We start from the raw sequence: 27,360 nt of genomic DNA on the forward strand, positions 1-27,360 counted from the left end.
ATTGTTAACATTTTTAAAAGACACGAATGCACCAAAATACTTGGTGTAAAATGTCCTAAATAAACAAACAAACAAACAAACAAACATGATTATATTTGTGTGATCTCCCAGTTCATGTCTAATCCTTCAATGGTCATATCCATCGTATAGGACTTACAGATGATAACCATTGCATCAATGGTGATAATTATCACGATATTTAATGTGTTGAGTCAAATTTTCCTTTTTTTTAAATTTGGAAAAAATCCAAATTCTAGAAAGCAATTTTTACAAAAAAAAACTATTACAGACGAATTTTAAAAGAACGGTTTGTTGTGCGAAGTTTTGTTGATAAATAAAAGAGATGCTCTCAAATCTCGTAAGTCTTACACGTACAATTTTCTTCATAATATCGATTGAATAAAAATAGTTTGATAATCAGACTAAAGATGTAAATTATCACTCACGCTCATTTTTTCGCAAGTCGATAGCTCATTTAATAAGCCTAATTCTGAACAACTTTGTATGAAGAACTTCCAGTTCTCAAGTAGTACTACAGCATTGTTGAAGAGAGTATTACTCGTACTAAAACACCGGAGCTGTGAGAGCACATGCTTGCAAATTATCGCGATAGTTATCACGATCGCGGCTATTTTCTCAAATGTGCTCTAACGGCTCCGGGGTTTGACTACGAGTAATACCTTCTTCGACAAAGTTGTAGTACTACTTGAAGACATCAAGTGCGTCACACAAAGTTATACCAAAATACGCTTATTAAATGAGCTATCGGCTTGTGAAAAAATGAGCGCGAGTGATAATTTACATCCTTGAATTAGACTAGTAAGTTTAAACACAACAACAATTTTTTGTTGTTGGTTCTGTCCATCCTTTCCTCAACTTATTCTTGTGATTTTTGAAGGTGTAATAGAAAGTACTATAATAATATTGATCTACGATAAAATCAAAGTATCTAGTAATGCACGTGATACTCACTCCGAAGCAATGTCATCCTCCGGTGGTTGTTCAGTAAACAGCGTACATGAGGTAATCGTAATCGTCGAGTTGAACCGCTCTCCAATACCCCAAGAATTGAGCAAATAGATAACATCATCACATTTACTGCCGGATTCCATAGAAAATGTTATCTAAAACATAGGTCATATAACTAATTACAAATAATATTTGATCTTATTTTCCACTACCTGATATCCTTTGCCCCTGTTGGTTTCGATCCAGGCGGCGGAGGTAATTTTCTGATCCTGGAGAATGTCTTTCATTACGGTTTCCAACGGCGAGTCGGCATTAAGGTTGAATTTCTCGGCCGCTGCCTCACGAGAGTTCTTTTCCTTATCCTTTCTGGCCGAACTCAGGATATCTTTGAACCCTTCCCAGGACTTCCGCAGTGCCGAGGTTCGATCGAATGGTACCTTTGATGAAAAGTTCGATTCACATGAATCATTGTGTTTTAGAAGGCCTGAGCTACAGAAAACCTACCGCAAGCGATTGCTGTACATCATCTTCATTATTCTGTGGTGTTTCCGGATCGTTCGAGGCATCATCATCCGGCAGGTTGATGGTCGGAACAACTAAACTAGGAGGCGGTGGCTGTGGAGCGTCGCCACCCTCTTTCAGATTTGGTTCTTTTTGTTCTCGATCATCGAAACTGGGAAGCGGGTCTTTATCCTGTGACAAGTTGAATATAAATAAATAAATCTGTAGATGAAATCAAAAAATATTGATCTGCCGTATTCACTTAAACCGGCAGGTGCGCTTGTGTTCAAGTAATTAACAAGGTGGCGATCAGCCAGAAAATTGTACTGGTATGTACCTGCTCGTACACATGTGGGGCTGATGGCAGTCACAGTTATTTTGGTTTCATGCTCTCTCAGTTAGTCGATTTATATTTAGCATGATTTCACTCAGCAGCTGGAGTGAACTCAGCTGGTTTTTGTTGTGTTTTGTCTATACACTAACTAGACGCTAAATATTTTTGTTAATTAGAAAAGCAAATGCATTAATAGTCTATGTCTTGTTGGAAACATAGAAAGTGAGAAAAAAATTAAAAAAGGAAACAGGGGAAATCGAATTAAAGTTGAAAGAAATATAAAAATCCAATAATATATTCAATATCGCACGCTTAGCCTTGGGGCTATAGCGGTCTCGATCAACTAGATTAGTTGAGAGAATCCGTTATCGATATTGTTTTTTTGGCACATTTTGCATGTGTAGGATAAATACAACGATACACCGTGCCCCAGTGCTGAGTCGAGAAAATTTCCAGCTCGAAAAGATCCTCGACTCGATGGGGAATCGAACCCGATATCACAACCGTGTGGGAGAGCTAGCCGACCGACATCGCTAACCACAGAGCCAGGCCCGTATTTAAGGGGGGGCCAAGAGGGGCAAATGCCCCGGGCCTCCCGATTCAAGGGGCCCCCCTAGTCCTTAGGCGACCTTTTTTTTTTGCTCGTCACCTTCCAGAACGTTACCTTTGTTTGTTTTTAGAAAAGAGGGCCTCACAAACAAATTTGCCCCGGGCCCCCCACCGTCTAAATCCGGCCCTGCACAAAGCCACGGGGACCACAAAAAATCCAATAATGTAAAACAAATTTTCAATTAGAAATTCAAACATCCCATACTTGTTAAAAAAGAGGGTATACACAAGTGGTACATAGATTGAAATCTGTGTCACATAATGAGCTGCACTGCAAAAATTACAGTCTTGGTCTTGTTTGTTCCAGGTGTGTCAGATCGGCTGTGACTGGAGATGTAATAGGAAGCTTTTGGATCGAAAATATATGTTGATCAAAGTAATAACAACAAATTAAATCATATGTTGCGAACTGAAGTTCGTATAACAGCTAAACTTTTCATACTAAAACCGTGTTAATGTGCTCATTAGTTTAGTAGTGAATGTCACATTTTTGATATAGGGGAAGGGGTGATAAAATGGACACCCTAGGCCATTTCCCGATTTCCTCCACAGTTTAACACTACAACTACGAGTCGATAGCGTACATTAACTGAGCCACTAAGGGTTAATACAAAAAATAAGAAGAAGTACTCAAATATAGTATTTTTCGTAGTTTTCATGAGCATTTTCGAAAGCAGTTTTTTGGGGGTAAAATGGACACGTGTGGGTAAAATGAACATATGGCGGTGGTAATATGGACACCTTGGGCGTGAACATTAATTATCCTTTCACAGATAGTAAAATGTTGTTCCATAGCACGTAATACATTTATGCATTCACCAACAGTTCAATTTTCACCGTTTGTCGTAGAATTAAAAACAATATATGACCTTATCCGCAAGAAACTTAGAAATGGTGGAAGGTTTTTTACGGACATTCCGTATTCAACGGTACGTTTGGCCGCGGTCATCTGTTCATCGGTCCGAGTTTTCCTTTGCGTTTTTCTTATATAAACACGAAGCATCTAGATTTTTCAACGGAAATTAACACAGTTTTTTCCCCATCACCATGGGCTGTCCATTTTACCCGCACATACATATTATTGAAAATACCTCAATGTATTGAGAAAATCATTTGAACAATTACTAACCTTTGATGATTTCTGCTGGTTAGTTGTCTGAGTACAGATATTTGCAGAAAAAACGTTATAAAATATTGTTTTACACTAGAAAAAACCTTGTTTTTTGTAGGCCAAAAATAACATCACCACCACGAATGTACACGTGTTTTTGTTTTTGTTTATTATTTTGACTGTTTGACTGTATCATGTCGCATACTTTGTCTCAAATAGCTTCTAGTGCCTCTAAGATAAGGTGCCAAAGAAGTTTGTACTATTTTTCAACGTAATAGTCGAGATTTGAACGGGTGTCCATTTTACCACCCCTGTTCATTTTACCCACAATTCCCCTAAACTTGTTCACTGCGCGTATGCTTGAGATGATAATTGGTGACTAATTACACGTCAAAATGCTGAGCCACCGTTGATGGCCGCTATTTATTTGCATACACGATAAGATCTTATCGTACCTAATGCCAAAATCAATAAAAGTTGAGCATGAAAGTTGTGGAAATAGTGTCAAGCTTTTTGTGCTTACGAATACAAATTTCAAGTAGGAAAGAAAAGTAGTTGAACAAAAATTCTTTTTGACACATTTCCCATATTATGCATTAGTACTCTGCCTGACATCGCTGTTGGTTGCTAACCGATCAACGCCGTCGAATTCCTAGTAATTGAAATAGTTGTATGACATCATTTCGAAAATTCCATTCCAGGATAACCTTTCACAAAGGTTCAAAGGTGAAATTGCCGCCTGAGATGTGAATATTGTATTTTCTTTCTCTTATCTGAGATTTTAACTAGACTAGACAAATCAATCACACAACAATCATTTAATCGGGCTGAAATGGCACGACGCCTGCTCTGCCTTTCATAGTTGTTAACGGCGTAACTTGTGTACACTAAACCAGTTGAACACTTTGCTTAGTAAACTAGTTGAAAATTACAATGCACAACAACGCGTGGTGAAGAAAACCATTGTGAGAGGTTATTTTGTCAGAAGAAATATAGCTCCGATGATTACCGTCAGAACGTGTTTCCGTGGTTGTGGCGTGAGAAATGGTATAGTTTCCTCGGTTCCATCCTTGTTGTCGCGCTTTTCATTGGTTACCTCAGCCGAATTCGATTTAGTTTTTTCCTTTTCTTTCTGGCGTAAGATAACCTCGTACTTGGCCGTAGGTATCTGCACTATGAATAAAACGCCGGCCATTGCCGTTACTGCTGTCTCTGAATGCTCTTTTTACAGCCTATAATTACCGAACGTACAGCGGGATAAAATTAATTGTTTTCCTTAGGACGCGGTAAGTCACTCTGTAAGACTGCACTCAGCACATGCACCAAAAATTTTGTAGGAAAATCGGGATACCCGTCTCGAATATGTTTTTCCATATGGCCGATTGGATCGCGGTTTGTCTCTGTTCGCGCCCAACGGTTTTTAAAACCACCGCAATCGATGACACGATCAACACTGAGGGTGAGATATGGCAATCACTGCTCAGCAGTGTCACGTAACGGCAAGCCCCAGAGCTGGTGAGAGTGTGGAAACGTTTTCTCTCCGTTTTAGAATGGAAAGCACATTTAGTTAGTAGAGACTATCGAGATATGTATTCCATTGCAGTTAAGGATGAGTGAATTGGATAATTTAGAGAAACAATGTGAGTCGAGTAAAGTTATTTTTCATTTCTTTTTGTAAGATGACCTGAAAATAAAACTATATTCTTATCGACCATATTTTTTCATTCGAGTAAAATTTGCACACGTGCTTGGCTTAGCAAGCAAAATATTTTTTACGGGTGGAGCCCTTAAGAGTAATTTTCTAAAAGGATATATGGATTTTTGCACAGGCATTATTTGAAGTGTTGCAGCTCAGAAACCTTTGGTTGTATAAATAACTGTCTGAGAGAAAACAATCATGCCTTGTAAGAAAGATACGCTGAAATATATTTTTTCTATAAATTTTTTTTCAGCATTCACATTTTTTTTATTTTAAAAATTGTCATTTTTGACGTAGAGTTACGTCTTACGGCATTATTGGGGTACAAATTCAAAAACCTAAAACATCGAACTCAGTTAGTTTCCACCGATTTCCTTCATTCTCACAGCAATCGATTGGAAAATCATCTATGTACCCGCTTAAATTCAGAAACCTGTAGTTTGATTATTTGAACTATTGTACTATTGAAAATTGTCAAGCCTTGTTGAAACACCGATTTCGACCTCTGATTATACCTAGTTAATCGGTAATGTACTTTTGGGCTATATGAAAGCCTCCTTCTGCTGAAACCAATCAAAAAAAACTAATTCCTCTTTATTGCAGATTGCCTTTTACATGACTTGTGGGATGATTCTCGTTCTGTTGTTATCTCGGTAAATTTTCTACCATTTTCAGAACTTTATCAGCTACTCAGTTGTTTATAACAGCTAGCAGATAGGCAACAGAATATAACAATACGTGCGAGTGAAAGAAAAATCTTAATTTGTATTCTCAAACCTATTTTAAGACAAGCTGTCGTAGTTCTACGTTAATTTTGCGATCATGTCTTATAAACAACTTTTTAAGTATTTTTCATGAAGATTCAGTTCCAGAGAATTATTATTTTCTAATGATATTAAATGATTTTTGAGATGATAAATCAACTACGAGTACGATTTCTTTCGTTCATCTAAATCAAAGCTGTATTTAGTCTACCCTGATTAACGAAAAAATATATAAAAAAGTTGAAGAGGTTGTTTATAAGACACGACCGCAGAGGTAACGTAGAATACGACAGCCTGTCTTATGCCAATGTATTTCTTGGAATAGGTTTGGGAATACACTGAATTGGGGTTAATTCTTCAGATAAACTTTGAGGTTAATTGTGTTTGTCATTGCCATTTATTGACAAGTGAATATTTTTTCAACATGGCAAATTTTTTTTTTTGTTTTGAATGATTCACAGTGATAATCAAATTCTACATGAGGTGATTTGTTAGCAATTACTTGGAATAGGTTTGGGAATACACTGAATTGGGGTTAATTCTTCAGATAAACTTTGAGGTTAATTGTGTTTGTCAATGCCATTTATTGACAAGTGAATATTTTTTCAACATGGCAAATTTTTTTTTTAGTTTTGAATGATTCACAGTGATAATCAAATTCTACATGAGGTGATTTGTTAGCAATTACACTACCTGTCATAAGTTTGGAATCGCTTTAGGGGCCATCCACATACCACGTGGACAGCTTTGAGGGGGGGGGGGGGGGGGTTGGGTAATGTCCACGGTACATACAATTTTTTCAAAATTTATATGGGCAGTTGTCCACGAAGGGGGAGGGGGGGGTCAAAATCGTTAAAAATCTGTCCACGTGGTATGTGGATGGCCCCTTACTGAGTATTGCAACACCCAGTTTGAATATTGCAACGCCTCCCGAAAAGTTTAGCATCACCTGGAATAGGCGGATATCTCGTGTTTTTGACAACCTAGAAAGTTTCGGTTTTCAGCAAACTTGTTCCGAAGGCCAAAGGCTACTGTATGGTGGCCAATTCAGTGTGAAATTTTACCGCTATGTGGTGCTAGTGAGCACACAATGAGTCGTATTTTGAACTTAACTAATCTCTCGATTCCGACCTGCCAGAAAGTGGTGGTGGTGGCGGTGTTGATGGCGGTGGCGGTGGTGGTGGCGGTGCCGCACGCGCTATAAAGATGCACACTCGCGCTACAGGCATGCATACACGCCATAAACATACACACACGCTTTAAAGCAAGCCACACACACCTTATATATTAGGGACACACGCTTCAAATATTCACACGTTATGTGCATACACCCTGTATATACATACGCTGGATGATGGTGGCTTATCAATCCACCTGGCGGTGCGAGTCTCTTTCAGTTTCGGGTTGTATTTGCCCAACGATATCTGAATCGGATTACCGCTGGTGGGGTCCACTTCAGATCGAAGGGTAGCCGAAATGAAAGAGGTAAGAACTGCAGCTAACCACTACCACCGCCGCTGTTGCCCGCTTCTGATCCACTTCGCCTACTGCCATCGGTGTTGATGTTCGCTGTTGTTGCCTGCTGCTAGTAAACTGTTTTGCTTGAGGAGAAAGTCTCTTATATAGCTGGTGGTGGTGGCGGTGGTGGTGATGGTGGCGTTGGTGGTGATGGTGGCGGCGGTGGCGGTGGTGGTGATGGTGGCGGCGGTAGCGGTGGTGGTGGCGGTGGTGATGGCGGTGGCGGTGGTGGTGGCGGTGCCGCACGCGCTATAAAGATGCACACTCGCGCTATAGGTATGCATACACGCCATAAACATACACACACGCTTTAAAGCAAGCCACACACACCTTATATATTAGGGACACACGCTTCAAATATTCACACGTTATGTGCATACACCCTGTATATACATACGCTGGATGATGGTGGCTTCTCAATCCACCTGGCGGTGCGAGTCTCTTTCAGTTTCGGGTTGTATTTGCCCAACGATATCTGAATCGGATTACCGCTGGTGGGGTCCAACTCAGATCGAAGGGTAGCCGAACTGTAAGAGGTAAGAACTGCAGCTAACCACTACCACCGCCGCTGTTGCCCGCTTCTGATCCACTTCGCCTACTGCCATCGGTGTTGATGTTCGCTGTTGTTGCCTGCTGCTAGTAAACTGTTTTGCTTGAGGAGAAAGTCTCTTATATAGCTGGTGGTGGTGGCGGTGGTGGTGATGGTGGCGTTGGTGGTGATGGTGCCGGCGGTGGCGGTGGTGGCGGCGGTAGCGGTGGTGGTGGCGGTGGTGATGGCGGTGGCGGTGGTGGTGGCGGTGCCGCTCGCGCTATAAAGATGCACACTCGCGCTATAGGTATGCATACACGCCATAAACATACACACACGCTTTAAAGCAAGCCACCCACACCTTATATATTAGGGACACACGCTTCAAATATTCACACGTTATGTGCATATACCCTGTATATACATACGCTGGATGATGGTGGCTTCTCAATCCACCTGGCGGTGCGAGTCTCTTTCAGTTTCGGGTTGTATTTGCCCAACGTTATCTGAATCGGATTACCGCTGGTGGGGTCCAACTCAGATCGAAGGGGAGCCGAACTGAAAGAGGTAGGACTGCAGCTAACCACTACCACCGCCGCTGTTGCTCGCTGCTGATCCACGCTGCCTTCGCCTACTGCCATCGGTGTTGATGTCCGATGCTGCTGCCTGCTGCTAATCAACTGATTCGCTTGAGGAGAAACAGTCTCTTATATAGCCCAAAGAGTGCATTCCCGGTTAACTAGATACTCCATTCTGTCGTCCTATTTAGGGAAAGGCAGCAAGCGACCAATCAAAAATCGACATTTGCGTTTCGACATTGTTCAACAATTTTCAATATAACAATAGTTTGAACAATCAGATTACAATTTTTTGCATTTGGACGGGTGCTTAAATGATTTTCCAATCGATTGCTGCAAAAATGATAGTAATCGGTTGGAAACTGACTGGGTTTAAAACGTTTGAAATTGGACAATTTTTGTGACGCTCTCGATGTTTTCGGTTTTGAAATTGGATCCCTGTATTGAAATTGGGTCCCTGTAATTGTTGCCGTAAGACGTATTCTACGTCAATAAAATAGATAAGCAATTCCCGCTGAGACCGGCTCACTATTTACATGATGGTATTGAAAACGATTCCAATTGTATATTTTTGAAAGCCCACCTTGAGTGAGTGAAAAACTGGTTGATCAAATTGATGAACCCTTCGTTAACTGGAAATCAACACTATTTTTAGACCCATCATTATAACTTGGCTCACCAAAATTGGTCTAGCTCTTGAATTTCTCTATGGAATCATCTTAACCAACATATAATTTGGAAGGGAAAATATAGGGCCTTCTTTTGCAAATATTGAAGTGGGTGGTCGCCATATTGAATTTATCCTTCATATCGTTTTTTTTTTCAGAAAAATTGATATTATTAATAGGTGTCCATCTACCTCTCAAATTTTTTTTATTTAATTCGAAAGCTCATATTTTTTTACATATAATATGTCAAAATTAGAGATGTATGTTGTCCTAAACAAGAATTATATTAAAATTATCGAACCATGCTCGATTCGACCGTTTCATTTTTCGTTAAAAATAACCTCGTTGAAATTGCTGTAACACATGATATTCTGCATAGAACAGAACATCTCCAACCGACCTATCATTACGAACAGGATGAAAAAGTCATCCATTGGAAATCGTCAGGTGATAGTGACGCTGTTAATTTTCGCTTTTGTTTGTCATTTATTTCATTTTTCGTAACCTTTTTTCTAAATGAAAAAAAAAATCCCATATCAAGAGTCTATGAGTCAGTACCCCAATTTATAGCTCTATCAGTCAATCTTTAACCGTGATGACAAAAACAGTAAAGCTACTCCAATCATAAGTGTGCGTGTTCAATGAACAGTATTTCGCCGCGTCGAAAATGGACATCATGCGGCATTTTGTGAAGGACAAATATGCCCGTTCCGGCATTTACAATATCTTGGCAACAATCAATCAGAACATCCAAAGAAGGTCCGGTTCAGGACGGTCGGCGACCCTGAGCGGCGAGAAGCTCTAAAGGTGCTGAAAAAGAAGACCGAGGCAAAACTGGCTGCATCGCTGTGTGCGCTTGGTCGGTAGGTCAATGGTAGGTGACGGACAACGAGACCTATCTCACCCTGGATGGCAATGACTGGCAGGGCACTTCGTATTTTACAATCAATTACATACAATTTTACAATCAGAACATCCAAAGAAGGTCCGGTTCAGGACGGTCGGCGACCCTGAGCGGCGAGAAGCTCTAAAGGTGCTGAAAAGGAAGACCGAGGCAAAACTGGCTGCATCGCTGTGTGCGCTTGGTCGGTAGGTCAATGGTAGGTGACGGACAACGAGACCTATCTCACCCTGGATGGCAATGACTGGCAGGGCACTTCGTATTTTACTTCTCTCACGAAGGAAGTGAGCTACGAGGTGAAGCTCATTTTACACACCAAGTTTCCCAAAAAGGTGCTGCTGTGGCTGACACGCAGTGAGAAGAAAATGTCAAAGCCGCTATGCTTTCGCTCCGGTTAGCCGTGAACGGGGAAATTCATAGTACGAAGTGCTTGCTGGAAACTGCGTCGTTCATCAAGAAATACTAAAAGGGCGAAGGCGCGATGTTCTGGCCGGATGTGGACTACTCGAAGCCAAAAGCGAAAGAGATGGAGCGGCACAAGTCGGCGAAATCGCTCATCGTCCCTCAGCTGCGTCCCATCGAGAATTTCTGTGCAAACCTGAAGCGTCAAATTTCCCCAACAATTTTGTTGCGAAAATTGTCGAAAAATTGAAAAATGAAATGAGGAAAGACCTCGAAAACATGCCTACACACATGTTTTTGTCCACCATGGCGATTGTTTCGGTAACTGCCGGAATTTTTTTGGCAACTAAGCTAATATTGGGTTGGGGAAAAAAATGCATACGTTCGTTTAGAAAATAATTCATGAGCATAAAAATCACTTCATCTGTGAAAAAGACTTATTTTGCTAAGACAAAAACGTGTGCAAAGTTTCATTCAAATAAAATATTATCGATATTCGACCATAGGTCATTTGGCACGATTTTGCTCAGTGGCATCATGAAACGTGAACTCTATAGACTCCATAGACAAAATTAGAACTGACCTAGACGAATGAATGGCATTTTTTGTCAATTGTCTAATGGTTAGTTAGATAGTTAAAACTTCATGGTTTTTAATATAAAAAACTTTAATATGTGCAGTGTACCTTTTATCATGTTCCGAATAAATTCGAACGAAATATGAAGCTACTCATTGCAGAGTAATGACTTTTCTATGGACCTACTTGGTTTCGGGTGCTTTTCCTAGTGTTGATCACACCCACATGTCAACCATTGAATGAATGCATTTTCATATCTACCAACTCAAACTACGGAGACTACCGCAAGAATCTGCTGAAGTGATGAATGGTGTAAGTATAAAAATAAACTCGTTGGCCACGTGCGCTCGGCTCGAAGTGGTTTTTATCGAAAACCAAATAAAATATTAACAACAGTTTCGTGATTACCCACACTTTTCGGTTAGTCATGCCTGAATGAATGGAATAAAACGGTAGTCTTATAACTGCAATGTTTAAGTGGCAATATAATTAGTAAACAGGATTGAACATTTTTAATTGCATTTGGAAGATTTTTCTGAGTGTAATTACATCGAACATTTTTGCCTTTCTCCTAGAAAGGTATAGCAATCACTTGCAAAACCGAAAGAATAAAAGTGCTCCAAAGGGTCGAATGGTATATATCATTCGACTCAGCTCGACGAGCTGAGCATTTTCTGCGAGTATGTGTGTGTGTGTGTGTGTGTATGTGTGTGTATGTGCAGATTTTTATTCTCACTCACTTTTCTCAGAAATGGCTGGACCGATTTTCATGAAATTAATTGCAAATGAAAGGTTTAGTTGCCCCATAAAACCCTATTATATTTCATTGTAATCAGATTCTTAGTTTGGAGGTTATGTATCAAAATGTAAAAATCATGAAACTACCTGGAAAACCATTTACTTTTGAATTTTATAAAGATTGAACTTGTGGTTCAAAAGTTATGAAAAGAAACGTGTTCTGAAGACTGTTTAATCTCACTCATGTTTCTCAGAGATGGCTGAACCGATTTTCATAAAATCAGTGTCAAATGGAAGGTCTAGTTGCCCCATAAGACCCTATTGATTTGTTTTGCAATCGGACTATTACTTTGCCTGTTATGTTCAAAAATGTGAAATCCAGCTATGAAAAGGAACATATTCCGAAGACTACTTGGACTCACTCACTTTTCTCAGAAATGGCTGACCCAATTTCCACAAAACTAGTGTCAAATAATAAGTCTAGCTGCTCATAACACCCTATTGATTTTACTGTAATCGAACTGTAACTTCGTCTAAAATGTACCGAAATGTGAAAACCACGTAACTTCATTATCTCTGGAACTACACAACCGATTTGATCAATAATATTATCAGATAAGCGGGCTAATTCAGGGTTAACTGATGAATTATGTTTGAACAGTTTTGCTGCCCTATACGTTTCCATTTCATTTGATTATAATCGAACTCAAGCAACCGTTATGTATTAAATTGTTAATAAAACAACGAAAGTCTATTATCTCAAAGATTACATGACTTATTGGAACATAACTAGTGTCATACGAACGAGTCATCTCTCAAACTTACAAATAACAAACTTCATAACAATTTGATATGTGGCTCAAAAGTTATGAAAAAAAAAAGAAATTCAAAGACTATTTAAAACTATACCTGCTTTGATCGATATATGTGGCCTCAACATAATTTAAATGTGGTATCCTACTATTTTAACGTTTCAAATTCATTGATTCCTTGCGATGTGTTTTTAATTCTGCAAATGCACGACGAATCGGCCATAAGATATAATCAAAGTCAAATAACAAATCGTTTAAAATGATCGGTTTTATCTAAATGACAACATTCTCGACTTTTGGTTTCTGTACATCGCCTTAATTCTGAATATATTCATATTCGGTGGTATTCGGTCATTTTCAGTAGATTTTCTGGCATCGATCTGACACCGGAAATACCCATATTGGGAGGTATTTAGTTATTTTGGTTGTTTTCCAGAAACTAAAAGTGGTCGCTTTTAAATTCAAAATGTTGTCCAAGGTCAATGTTTGGTTTCTATGCATCATCTCGATTACGGAAATATCCATATTGAGCATTATTCGGTCATTTTCGACTGTTTCCTAGAAGTTGCCATTTAGCAATTTAAAATGGTGCCTGAGGTCAATTGTTAGCTACATGCATCATTCTGGTTTCAGAGATACTCATATTGGGTAGTATTTGTTTATTTTAGGCTGTTTTTCCCAAACCGGTAGTCGCCATCTTGGATTTCAAAATGGTATTTAAGATAATTTCTAGCATCTGAGCGTCATTCTGGTTGAAGAAAACCCATTTTGGGTGTTATTCGATCATTTTCGGCTGTTTCCCAGAAACCGGAAGTCGCTAACCTAGAATCCAATATGGGGCCTGTGGTCGATTTCAGCTGCTGTGTATCATTCTATCCAGAGATACTCATGTTTGACGGGAATCGGCCATTTCTGGCTGTTTTCCAGAAACCAAAATTTGCCATCCTTCAATTCATAATGGTGTCCGAGGTCAATTTTTAGCTTCTTGCAACATTCTGGCTCCGGAGATACTCATATTGGGTGGTATTTGGTCACTTTGGGCTGTTTTTCAGAAACCGAAAGTCGTCATTTTGGACTTTGAAATTGCCTGTGAAATCAATTTCTGTTATCTGGGCGTAATTCTGGTTCCGAAAACACTCATATTGAATGGTATTTGTTCATTTCCGGCTGTTTGCCAGACACCGGAGGTCACCATCTTAAAATTCAAGATTGTGTCTGTGATCAATTCTTAGCTTCTGTCCATCTTTCTGGTTCCGGAGATACTCATATTTAATGGGAATCGTCCATTTCAGACCATTTTCCAGAAACCGGAAGTTGCCATCTTCCTATTCAAAATGTTGTCTGAAGTCGATTTGTGGCTCCAGTGCATCATTACGGTTCCGGAAATACCCATATTGGGTGGTATTTGCTCGTTTGCCGCTGTTTTTCCGAAACCGGAAGTCGCCATTTTGGATTTCATAATGACATTCCGATCGATTTTAGCTCCTGAGTATCATTCTAGATCCGTATATTGTTATATTGGGTGGAAATCGGCCATTTTTTTTTGTTTTCCAGAAACCGGAAGTTGCCATCTTACAATCCAAAATGTTGCCTAAGGTCGATTACGGAACAAATTTGTTACCACTAAAAACAATCACTTGCCAAATATGGTTCTATTTAGTTGGTTAGTTCTCGAGATGTGCAGAAATTTGTGTTTCATTTGTATGGAACCCCTCCCTTCCCGAAAAGGTAGGGGTGTCGAACCATTATGGACATATTTGTTACCCCTCAAAACATCCACATGCTAAATTCGGTTTCATTTGCTTGGTTTGTTCTTGAGTTGTGCAGAAATGTATGTTTCATTTGTATGGGACCCCTCTCTTCCAGAAAAGGGAGGGGTTTTAAACTATTATAGGAACCTTTATCGGCACCAAAAACCCCTACATACAATTTTTCACGTCGATCGGTTCGGTAGTTTTCGAGCCTATATGGATCAGATAGACAGACAGGCAGACAGACCGGACTGCATTTTTATATGTATAGATTACAACATCAATATTTTAGAACCTTAAGAGTGAATATACATTTATTGGATTGAAGCGTTCATGTAAATCTATTGAAACAAATAAAAGTTTGAATGAGAAAGGCTGGGTCTGACCGCTAGGTGGATTAATTTTGGTTTTATTAATTGTTAAACTCAAAAGTTTTGAGCAAAAATTTATACTGTAACACAACTATACTGTTTTCTTTGCATGCTCGCTTTACACTTATCAAGAATTAAAACATTCAATGTCCCGTGATTGTAGAATTGCCTATGTTATAATATTTTGAGAGTTGTAGAGTCTAAATTGGTAACTTTTCACTCAATTCTTCATGAGACAAGCATTAACATTCAGCGAATTTTTATACCACTGCCGTACTGTTACAAGTACTTATGCACTGCCGTTGTTGCATCAATAGCTTTGTTTACGCCTCTGTGTAGACTATCCGTGTTTAATTTTTGTACTCGTCTGCTTGGGATGTCCAAAATAAATGATATAAGAAAAACGTAACTGGAAATTTCATTTTTGTTTTTGTCTGCTGTTAAGATTTTCATGTATGAATAGTAAAAACAGGTTAAAGATAACAATAAATTCATCTATATGTTTATGTGATTGTATATGTGAAACATATATATTTCAGGATATCATCTGGTTTTTAGGTTAAAATGCTGGTCTAATAACAAGCCAGACGTCATTTGTTGGAATCCTGGCTCAGGTGCGACTTGGTAGGATTGCAATGCCAACTTCACAATTATCGTGTGTATTAACTGTGGGCCGCAAGGGCGGGGGCCTAGCGTGGTTGGTAACGTCTCCGCCAACCACGCTCGACGCCTGGGTTCGAATCCCACCGCCGACATAGGTGTTGATGGTTGTGAGGTGGCGTGATCCACTCACAACCAACCCAACTGGTCTAGATTCAATCCTAGCCGACACCGGGAGATTTTCTGAGGCGAAAAACTTCTGGGATCACGCCTTCCATCGCATGAGGCAGTAAATCCGTTGGCGCCGGTCCGTTAATAAACGGGTCGTGAGTCAGGGTCCTGGGTGTGGAGTCGCCTCCCTGGGCGTCGGTGATTGGCCATAACAGTGGCGGAACTAGACCGACGGAAAATAAGCGAGAATAAAAAAAAAACCTCGGGCCGCAAAGTTTGTGTTTAATGAACAGTACAGAATGGAAGTTGGACTCTAATATTTGACACCTAAACGAACAAATGAATAAGGTTCGGGTGTTTCAATAATAAAGGTCAGTTGTTCGTGGTACGGAAAAGTACGTCGAAAAGAATACATTAAGCTTCGTTGTTATTATGCTTGGTCAACTCTAATAATTCTAATTAGTTACATTGAACTAACCAAAATTATCTTTTTAAAAACCATATCCAAATGATTTATTTTTTGAAAATCATATCCAAATGATTAATCACAAAAAATACTCCATAGTTTCTTGAGTCAAAACTGTTTGGTTAAATTCTCGTAAGCCTCAGATTAGTTTTTGATCCACAATTATATTTTATTCTACTAACTCCCAATCGTTTAACTTTTAGATTCTGGAAGAGTTGTTTCCATAACTATCAAATAGAAATTTTAATGTAAATGGATCAAAATTAGTGAAGATATGGAATTTTGTATGTATCTTATTAGTAATTATTGGACTGTACGAAACTATACACCGATTTTGTCACACTCCACATTTCCAATACCGCTGACAATTGATCACTTGATCATTGACACATGATCTATGTCATAGAATGTAATCTAATTCTATGGCATAGATCATTTCAAAAATTAATACTTGTCGTGTTTATTTAATGTTGTTTTTAATTTTACTATAACAAATTCACCATTTTTTTTTATTTTCGTTAGAACTGTAAACTGAAAAACCTAAAATCTCATTAAATATATGAATTGATTTAATAGTTTTCAAATTTATAAAGATTTAGGGGAAGAATACTTCCCTACTGTTAACTAGACTAACATAAGGGAAACTGCATAACAAAGAAACGCGCGTCACTCAAAAAAAATGGCTAGCTACATTCAAATTTTCACCGTTATCGATTCAATAGTTGTTGTCTTTGTAAAGATTAGAAACAGACAGACATTCGCTTTTTTTAGCTTTCATATCAAACACAATTATATTATTATGTCTAAAATTTTCTGAATAAAATGCATAATAATCCGTTTGAAATCAGGGACGTTTGATACGTAAACAGTTTTGATTTCTAGAAAATCACCTGTCGGCTGGCAAAGAAGAGGTATACTGACGGTATAAAGGCTTTTAATTAACTGATAAAATGTTCATTTCTCTATTCCTATGAATGACTGGGGAGAGCTTCCTCGAGAGGGAACACTTATCATGTCGTTCAGTTGGTCGGCCGATGTTCTGCGATCCGGTAATTTCTGCCCAACAGCAGTGGAACGAGAAATCTGGTTCGAAGAAATTTTTCATAAGTTCATGTGTGAAGCAAAGAAAAGATAATAACTACTAAAAGGTAGGTGGAGATTAGAATAGTTTTAAGGAACATGCAATAAATGGAAGATGTCTAAAGAAATAAATATAATCGCATGCAACTGTTTTTAAAGATAAGTCAACTAAGGAAAGAGATAATTAAATGTGGAAGTATCAAGGAAGTATCAAGATATAATCGAATCAAACTTAATCACAAACAAAAACCTTGCAGCATGGCTAACTTGTTCACTTGTAAAGGCAAGTGTCGGCTTTCAAGTTCAATGCAATTTTGAACAAAATTATACTGATGGCCGCGGAGTAATTATTGAGACATTGAAAAAACTCCATGCGCCACTAAATGAGCCCTTTTGTTTAAATTGTATACTAAGTGGTGCAAACTGCTTTTTTATCATAATTAGAGGTATTGAATATGCTAAGCTTCTTACTTATTTCCAACCAGTATTCAACAGAATGTCAGTATTAGAACCTCCGAAGCAAGTATTACGAAGTGCCTGTCTGCTTAATGCCAAATCAAACAAGAACTTGAAATCTAGCACATGTTCAAAGCTAGTGCCCAACGTGTAAGCCTCTAAAAGATAACCTTTTCTAGCCTAGCCAATTGGAGCATCAGTACTGATAAGCCCGATATCATCAAGTCAAACACACTGACTTACATCTGGCTTAAAGGTCACTCTAGCAGTAGCTACTCGTCAGTGTTTAAGTAGCTTGATCAATAATATAATCACAAAACCGCTAGAGTAAACTGTTTGCACAATATCTGGAATATCACCAACTGTATCATTGTTTTGCCCGAGATGGACTAGACTAGATTATACGGTACACGCTAGACAAACCTTCAATCATAAAGATAAGAGCAACTGAAATGAGGTTCACTTTCTGCGAGATCACGTGAATGTTAAAGCGTAGTTTCGCGATATTGTTTTCATTTTTAAGTTATTAGTTCCCAAAAACAGCCAAATCAAAGAATTGTACTAAATTTCAAAAGTTCCATTGTCAGATTGATATCAGTGGGCACGCGCGACTAATCTATTACTTCACTTGCACTTCAGTTGTTTTTCGGGTATAAACAAGAGTGAAATTCGAATTGTACACAAATGTAGCGGACAAAAGCGAGGAGAATAATGAAACTAAACAGAAACAAGAACCTCTGCGCTTGCGTCTTGAAGCCTGTCAAAGTCAGCTGTTGATAAACAGAATAGAAACATTTCGGAATGGCAGAGGAAATGGGTTTGTTTTTTCTCAATCTTCTGAACAAACAACCTTTTAGTAGTTTAATCTTATAACGAACTTAAATTTTGTCATATTGTAAGTCTGATGTGGTCGATGTGGGTAAAAATGACTTATTATTTGTAGCTCAAACATTGGTCGGAAAGAAAACTTCACCTCGCATGTGTTCGTAAAAATTATTTCGTTTCTGTTTTGACTCCCATTTGTTTGATAACAATGCCGACAAGTCACATGGTAACTTTTCTCCTGTACCAGCAGGCAACTCTCTTGCATCCTCGATTTCCTCATTTTCCGAGAGCATCGTTTTTAGTATCGCTCGATTCGTAACCTAGTATGCTCCGGCGAACGTTTGCCCTGTTATTTTAGATGCAATGTGCCAAGTTTACCAACCAGGGACTGTTCGAGAGAGAGAAAATTTACAGCTATTCGCTGGGAAAACGAGCCAGGCTGTGATCATTTCAGTCGCAGAACCTAGAAATGGCGGCCGCATTGCATACGCTGTTCGTGAAAACGCTATTTGCTGGAAGGTTTCCACTGCAACCAACGCAAGTCAGTGAAATCCGGGCAGTTTTTGGTTCGAAGCAGACATTTGTCGTGATAGCAGATGTGGTTTTGGTATGAAGAAGGTTCTCAATCAGTGATAAGTGTAAGGTGTTATTTTGTGGTTACATGTTCTCTTTCTTGTGGGCGAATGGAAAATTTGGTTACATAAGTGTTTTTGGCATTTGCTGGAGAAAATTCTGTGTGCGATGGTTTTGCTATGAAGGTGGTGTATAAAAAAGAAAATAGGAAAATAATAAATGCTAATGAGCGGAATGGGTTTCGTTGATGCGTATTAAATGAACAAAAGAAATGGAACCATTTCTTGTCATGTTTTTAAACAAGTAAATAGTGTACGGGCAATTCACCTAACGTAATATACCAAAAACAATCCACTGGAAGTTTTGACAACTAGAGGTTATATAATTTGTAACCTTCAATTTCTCCGTTTACGCACCATCAGACATTGGTAGCAGCAAAGGAGACTGTCAAGGTAATATTCCAGCTAGTAGATAAAAATCGATTTTATTAGCATAATCAAACTGTTGCCAAACTCGTTCTATATATTACGGTGGTTATCAAACGGCGAAGCTTGCTTCTGTTGGCCCGTAGCTGAAATTTACCAGGCGGCTCTATCGATTTTCTTTGACCTACAGTCTTGCGCTGCAATGACCGTGCAGGACAACATGTTTTTGAACGGCAGCTAGAAGCTGGATGGCCTTTTCTTTGGCTAGTAGCATCCCAATGCGATGCAGTTTGGTGGAAATGGTTTTTGGTTTCTTGTCTGTTGAAGATATAGCTTCGGCAGTCGATGCGCTTTCTGCCACACTTTGTCTTGCTTCGAATCGAAGTGTGTCTTTGTTGTCGTGACTTGGAATAGAGATCGTACCCAGGTTGAAAGCAAAAACATCCACGCTACCATTTCTTTTGCTACAATAAAGAATTATTTTTTTTATCCAAAACAATGAAAATTCGAAACATTTGATAATCATTGATCAACGGAATGGAATCCCAAGGTAGCTTTAAACAAACTGCTTGTCTAAATTGAAAGAAATCCAGCATTATTATTATTATTATTCAGTTTGGGTTCCGGACCGATAACTATGCAAATAATTTTCAGATGGGACTATCATAACTCAATTAATTTTCAGATGGGACTATCATAACTGAAGATCATAACTCAAAATCGACGAAAATGCAGATGGGACTGATATGCGTTTTACGGCAGTAACTGTGAGTTAGAACTTATGAAGCTAATTTGTCTATCTTTTCATTGCTTTCACTGCCGCGGTGGTCTGAAAGATTGTACAAATTGGCAGGATTCAGTCCACAATGAAGTTAAACAGACAACTATTGAAGTAAATTTGCAAGCACATAATGCAATTAGTGTCACTTAAATGTCAGGAAAATTATATTCTGTAAGCAATACCGTTGAGCCTTGCCGAACCATGTTATCCAGGGTATACAATCCTCCTTTTTAAAAAAATGCAAACCTCAATATTTAATTTTCATCATAGCTTGAGAATGGCCGGGCTTACCACAAAAGTTCGAATTTGCTGGTGAAGTTGCACAGCATCCTGTTTTCCTCATCACTTATCCATGCGAGAATAGGATGTGGCAACATAGTTTTTCTATGCATTATTTGTTCGATTTTTCGCACTCTTTTGATTTGGCTGGGAAAGCTCAAGTGCTGGGTTCAAGCGGTCAAGAATTTCTTCTCTTTGTTCACGCTAGGTCAGGATCATCTACTGCATAGTTAAGAACTTCCTGTATGGTATACATACTTAAGCGTATAGCATGAAATTGAATCGAACTGGAAGGGGGTAGAGAAGAATTAAAGGAAGCTAAACAAAAACTGTGAACCACTCAAAAGCTGAGTGGTTTTGTGGTGCCGTACAGTTTATAGCACCATCCTGTAAGTATATCGCTTTTGTAGAGAGTTAGGATAAGCCATAGATTTGAGCTCCTATAGTATAGTTGGTGTGCCATCTTCCTCCACATAAAGGCACCGAATTCATCAGCCGTATGGTAATGATAAAAATTATGATTGAGATTCGAACAGAGCTAAAGTTGAAAATCCAATTTAGTTTTCTGATTGAAATCGAATTACGCTCAAATAACTTTATTTGGTAGCAGCGATATATTTGCCCGCAAATCTATGTATTTTTGTTTTGAATGAAAGTAAAAGACTTTCAGGTCTTAATTTTATAGCGCTAATTTGTATATGACCAGTACTTTCATTATAATCAAAATTATATATTAATAGGTTTCCTAACTCATATAATCGATATACTTTTATGGGGAGATTTGAAGGACGGAACTTTGAAATAAAGGCACCGAATTTATCAGCCGTATGGTAATGATAAAAATTATGATTGAGATTCGAACAGAGCTAAAGTTGAAAATCCAATTTAGTTTTCTGATTGAAATCGAATTACGCTCAAATAACTTTATTTGGTAGCAGCGATATATTTGCCCGCAAATCTATGTATTTTTGTTTTGAATGAAAGTAAAAGACTTTCAGGTCTTAATTTTATAGCGCTAATTTGTATATGACCAGTACTTTCATTATAATCAAAATTATATATTAATAGGTTTCCTAACTCATATAATCGATATACTTTTATGGGGAGATTTAAAGGACGGAACTTTGAATAAGTGTGCTTACCATTATAAAGTATCCTGGTTTAACTGACTCAAAACGTTTTTAAAGGTCATTCATAGTCTGAAAATATCGCTAAAATGTCAAAAACCCATCATTACCATTATCAACTAAGTTGTTCAAATATTGAGAGGAGCGAAAACCAACAGTTATACAAATCTTCGTTAGAGCTGATATAGTCAACCATTAAACGACTACTAATGGCAATCATTTAGAAATATTTTTTGTTAACTCATTTGCGTTTTTTTGTTAACAAACTGATTATATGATTGGCGTCTCGGTTAAGGTCACGGATTTCATTGAGCGAAACATCGAACCGTGGTATCGGATTCGCTACACAACTTTACGGTCGAGCTAACACAGCTAAACTTTTCGGAATCACTAACCATGCAGGAGCGCACGTGTGGGGGCATCTTACAGTGTAATCAGTATGAACTGTGTTGTTGGAACATATGATTCTATTTTATGAATGAACTGATAGCTAAATCGCTAGTAAATACACTGCTGTTAGTGAGTTAACGGAATGCGTTTAATGAAAGGAGGGTTGAAATGACGTGTCCATCAGTAGCATTTCATAATATTGAAGAACAGTGAGTCATCCCCCCGTTACAAAAAAGCATAAAATAAAGCAATTTTTTGAGGCGTTTGCGCAATGCAATGAATTTATCTTTGTTGCTGAAACTAAATATCTTTGAAAGAAATGTTTTGAAGATATAGGCAAAAAAGCATAGCATAGGTGCTAACATTCCGGTTTCGGAGCTTAATCTATCTTATTTACATCAGCATCGTACTTCGAGACCAGCTGGGAGGCGGGAAGTTTATTTCTGCTCTCTCTATAATTAGAACAACAATTAAAAATTGCTGCTGTAAATTCGTTGGTGTCGAGCGTTAGCCCTGGAATTGTCCTGTACACGAATAAGCAGAAGGTCAAATTCCGAAATGGAATGTGGACTTTGCTTTTTTTATGATCCTCCTGATATTAACAGTTTCTTTTCCGGTCCAGAATCGAACCTGCATCATACAAACTCGTTTAATTTAACCTCACTGGAAAATGGTTAGATCAGTGAGTTGCGACGGTACAAAAGAAAAGCAAGTTTCTTAAAGAATCTTCAGCTTCTAATACAAATAGCTGGATTAAATCAATATGATTAGTCTTTAATTAAACCACTATGCCTCCAGATGTGTAGACAGTAGCACAAACTAAATATTTTTTCTCCATTTGAGCAAGATTTTTTTTACGCAATCCGGATATTACGCGATTAGCATTATTCATTTGTTGCCTCACATCATAATTGAACGATTGAGCATTTAGCAAGAAGTTCGCAGGAACAAATATGTATGAATTTTTGATTAAGGGTTCTAAAAAGCATACTTATTTGTAACCTGTCTAACAATACTTTAGTTTGAGCGATGAGTAAAGCAAAACTTCTGGAAATAATGTTTTGTTACGTTTCTTTGTTTGGCTGCTGAAAATTCCTTTCTTGAAGCACTGTATGCTAACTCTGTCATTACTATCGACTTACATCAATCCAAAACCGTTTAAAAACTTAAGTATGAAATTCCTACCCTAAATTACTTCTCAGGCAACAGATCATAGAGATCCTATGATGAATCCAGAATACGTCTTCATAAAATTCGGTCTTGGGTTGTTCCTTTCCAGTCGCTTCTTACTCTCACTGCTCGTTTATACTTGTCGACAGCACCCATCCAACGCGTACTGGGTCCGCTTCGAAATCTTCGGCCTCTATTGGGGTCTCTACTGAATATTATCTTCGCCGGTCGCTCATCAGCCATATGTACTATGTGGTCAAACCACTGTAACCTACTGTGTTTAACCAGCTTGGCAAAACCAACGTGTTTGTATATTACGTACAGCTCGTGATTCATGCGCTTGCGCCTCACCCTGTTTTCTGGCTTGCCATCGAGAGGATAAGCGTCTTTCAAAGCAAATATTTCGTGCGGATCTCTAGGCTGCCACACCTATAGGGGTACTGGGGGTAAGCTCGGCACTGAGGGTAAGACCGTCACCCCAAGAATTTAACTAGAAAACGCTAATTAACTGTGTTTTGGAATATGTGAAGTGTTGGTATTTAATATTTTATACATTTTAAGATACATCGAAGCCACCGTGAAACGTCAAACGTCAAAATAATAGACAAAACATACGCTACTGCAGCTGATGCGTAAACGGATGTAATTTTTTGTCAGTGGAACTTAAGCTTTTATTTATTTGAAAAGACTAAAATAATTTTTCGTTGCTCTAAAATTTATTGCCTGCGTTGTTATCAATCACAGGAATCCGATCTGAGATAAATTGAAGCGATAAATTTGTAAAAATACTCTTTTTAAAAAATTGTGTGCTGTCGGGGTAACACCGTCACCCAGTGAGTGGGGTAAGCCCGACATGGTCCGAGGCTAGTTGGATGTTACTGACACATATTTCTCATCTATTACCGATATCTCGCTGCTAAATAAATTAATTAATCGACTTAAAACCATGCACTCAAGTAATTCTGTGATTTATGAATGATCCCAAGGGTTATTAGAGGTGTCAAATGTACTGAATCAAGTCACAGAACTGACCGCTTGCCCGGTGGTATTTGGAATATGTTTGGTTAATGTGATCCTGGCTTCGATAAAACTAGTTAATAATATGATTTAAACTGCCACATGATAGGCTTGCCAAGTATCAAATTCTTTCATTGTTTATACATAATTTTTACTGGAACTTGTTCCGGCAATCTCCCCAGAACCAGCTAATCGACAACAACCAAATTCAACAGTAACATATAGAAATGTAAGATCTCTCATTTGGCGGTTTCCGGATTCAAATTGGTTCAGTTAATTCAAGTAAATTCATGAATAAACTTAGGTGCCGGTGTTACCCCCAAGGGGTGCCGGTTTCACCCGCACTGGTTGCTAAACGTCGTTTTTATCTTGGTTTCAAAATTTCACTATTCCTTGTAAAATAACAGTTTGAAAGTACTGAAAGCTTTCATATCTTGTAGAAAACAACCTGGGCAACGATTCTGTGAAAGAAATATAACAATATTTGCCATCAAGTCCTACTAAAGAATCATAGACGGATGCGGATGCGGGTATACGCAGCATCCCTGGTATTTTATTTCGCATGACTTTATGCACCCCAGTGCAAAGGCTATTGCATTGAGCAGCAAATATACCAAGGAAAATTTTATGAAGCGATTTTTTTTACATCTGCATGATATCTCTTGATACATGATGTGGATGCGGGTGTAAATTTTCGTGTAGATGCTTCGCTTTACGGATGTGGATATCTGTAACATCTCTACTAGAGATGACCTGGCCGCTTCGAGACGTTGTCGTTGGTGGTAGAGTGGAGGTTTCCCTGCCTCAAAAATGGGACAAAAGAATGCCTTCCGTCCGAGAAGTGCGTTTATATCTCCGATGACGATCTTAACGTCGTATTGTGGGTCTCTCCATACTTTTTCTCAAGAAGCTCGTAGAGCTCGTTTGTCGTTTGGTGTTGTGTATACGTTGATAAGGCTGTATTTGAAGAATCTGTTCTTGATCCTCAAAGCGATTTTTTAATCATTTGATTTTTTAATCATTTCCCTAGAAACCGTAATCCACTAGTAAAATTGACCGTTAAAATATATTCATACGGTATGACCGTCCGAAAAAACTTATGGTCTAAGAGATTATCAAGGCTATGAGTCTCAACTCAATTCCCCTTTGAATAGCTTAAAAAAACCTTAACGAATTAGTAATTTTACTGTCCAGTTGCAAAACAGATTATGAAATAAACACAATATAATAAAGAAAATGAAATCAATTAGATGAGTTGAACGGGCATCAAACCAACTTAAAAATCAAAACATCGCTGCGGGAACTCTACTTGTGCTATTGTTATTAAATTCTTCACTATTCAGCCTAAGTCTTGTTAGCATCTCCATATGCTTTCCTATAAAAACCACACTTTCAACAAAGTCGAAGCAACTCTGGCAACCCTGGTTGCAACGGTATTAGTCGTACGTTCATTAGCCACTACGCAGCAGTGTATAGGTTTGCTTTTTTTGTGTTTCAGTTCATTTTCACAAGCCGGCGGCAGCCTCCACCTATGCATGTTTCATTCATTTCCCTCCGTATGTGCTTAAGCGGACGGTCGACTGCCTGCTTGCGCTATTTCTTAGCCGCCGTTTGCTCGGAGTGTAGTTTTCATTCAGCTGTCTTCCCAGATGGTTGGAGTTGGCGCGTCGCCGGATGTTTTGTATGTACACTACTCGTGTGATTGTGGTTTGCGGATTCGACAATCGCTTCAAACATCCATTATGTGTACGTTGTGATTGTGTAAAAACTTGATTTGTACTTAGATTAAAGAAATTTCCGTTTGTTGTGAAAGGTGTCATTGTCGGGTGCACTGTTTTGCTGTGCTTGAGAAAACTGAGTTTTTATAAATCACTCTTTGCCGGTTGGAAATAGATGGCAACGGTTTATTGGCGTGAGCTGCAAAAGCATTGGGTGACGTGAAATGTTTGCCGGAAATATAGTGTGATTTTGGTGTTCGTAGTTCGCTGCAGTGTCGTTACATATCCACGTGCAAGTCATTTGACGCTCACCGCAAGTGTGGGAGACCTCGCACGAGCATTCGATATTACCATATAGCTTGTGACGTCTTATTTAAACACTAGGATCCGACAGATTTGCCTCAGTGCGGGATTCCCAGAGAAATTCTCGGAAAAGGTAAAGTTTTCACACTCCATGCGTGTAGCCTATCAGTTATGAATCATTGCAAACATAAGCATAGAATACGCCGGCCGTTACCTTTGGTTTGCGTATCCGCTGCCGACGGTTTGTTGTAAAGTGGTGCGGTGGTGTTAGTGTTACGGTTTATGGTTGCTCAAATGTCTTCGTCCGATTTTGTGCTGCTTGCCATTCTGTTCTATTTCTTCATGCTTCTCACGTGCGTGGCGGAATGGGGTAAAATACTTCGGAAACCTTGAGAGTAGGTTACGCGAAAGAAATTCTTCTGATACTATGTGCAAATTATTTAATTGACCTGTTGGCATTGAAATTGAATGTTTTAAGTTTTTGTTATATCTGATTTAAGAGAAGATGCTGGGAAAGATAGTTTCAACATAGAACGGAACTAAAACAATTTATTTCGGTTGTTGTAAACTCCGTGACATTTGCTGTGCAATTTCTACTTATTATTGGATCCTCTCATCTTAAAATTTCCACGTTTCACTTGCGTGATTCATTTTAAATTCCATTGCTCAGCCGTCTGCGTGCCTCGGTATTTTAAAGCAGCCAGCCAGTAACACATTTTTGGCGTGCTCCTTTGTATCTTAAGAAACAGGTAGGAAACTATCTGCATGCATGAAGGTTAGAGTGACTCACAAATGTGTACAATGGTATAATTTCACACGATGAAAGTTTCTTAATTCATATCATAGGTGATTTTTTTTTCTTTGGGATAATCTACATTGAAAATTTATAATTCAAAATAGGCATTTACAAGCATATAAATTACAAAGGTAATGATTTTTGCACTAGTTCAAAGTCACATTGCCATTTTCAAAGTTACGGAAACCAACACTAATTCAAGATGAACCTTTCTAATTTGAATTCATATTAATTTGTCGGTGGTGTTTCCGAAAATGCAATCGAGAAGAAACTCCATCCAAAGCCTCGCGTATCTGCATTCGTATATTCGAAACTCGAGCAGCGTCTTAAATTTTAGATAGCCTACATGGG

At 38.5% G+C, this 27,360-nt stretch overlaps 2 protein-coding genes across 29 annotated transcripts in view; one reads left to right on the plus strand and one right to left on the minus strand.

Moving 5' to 3' along the window:
* The window catches only part of LOC129731198 (uncharacterized), a 28,689-nt gene extending 23,703 nt beyond the window's left edge, over positions 1-4,986 (minus strand). The window contains exons 1-4 of the mRNA XM_055691015.1: positions 4,534-4,986; positions 1,474-1,662; positions 1,182-1,406; positions 973-1,124 (exon numbers count right to left, since the gene is read on the minus strand). Of these exons, the coding sequence (XP_055546990.1) occupies positions 973-1,124; positions 1,182-1,406; positions 1,474-1,662; positions 4,534-4,719 (752 nt within the window). The 5' untranslated portion in view covers positions 4,720-4,986. The remainder of the gene's footprint in view (positions 1-972; positions 1,125-1,181; positions 1,407-1,473; positions 1,663-4,533) is intronic.
* A 12,105-nt stretch (positions 4,987-17,091) lies between these two features.
* Positions 17,092-27,360, plus strand: part of LOC129732294 (sodium/hydrogen exchanger 3) — a 92,155-nt gene continuing 81,886 nt past the window's right edge. For 5 of the 28 annotated variants that reach the window (XR_008729224.1, XR_008729225.1, XM_055693054.1 and 2 more), the window contains exon 1: positions 18,824-19,455. The gene's annotated coding sequence lies outside the window, so the exon portion shown is untranslated. Of the gene's footprint in view, positions 17,218-18,822; positions 19,456-25,810; positions 26,347-27,360 lie in introns of those variants that run through there. The other 23 variants (XM_055693046.1, XM_055693065.1, XM_055693049.1 and 20 more) reach the window with 11 other exon arrangements.

Source organism: Wyeomyia smithii, chromosome 3 (assembly GCF_029784165.1).
Source record: "Wyeomyia smithii strain HCP4-BCI-WySm-NY-G18 chromosome 3, ASM2978416v1, whole genome shotgun sequence".
NCBI lineage: Eukaryota > Metazoa > Arthropoda > Insecta > Diptera > Culicidae > Wyeomyia > Wyeomyia smithii.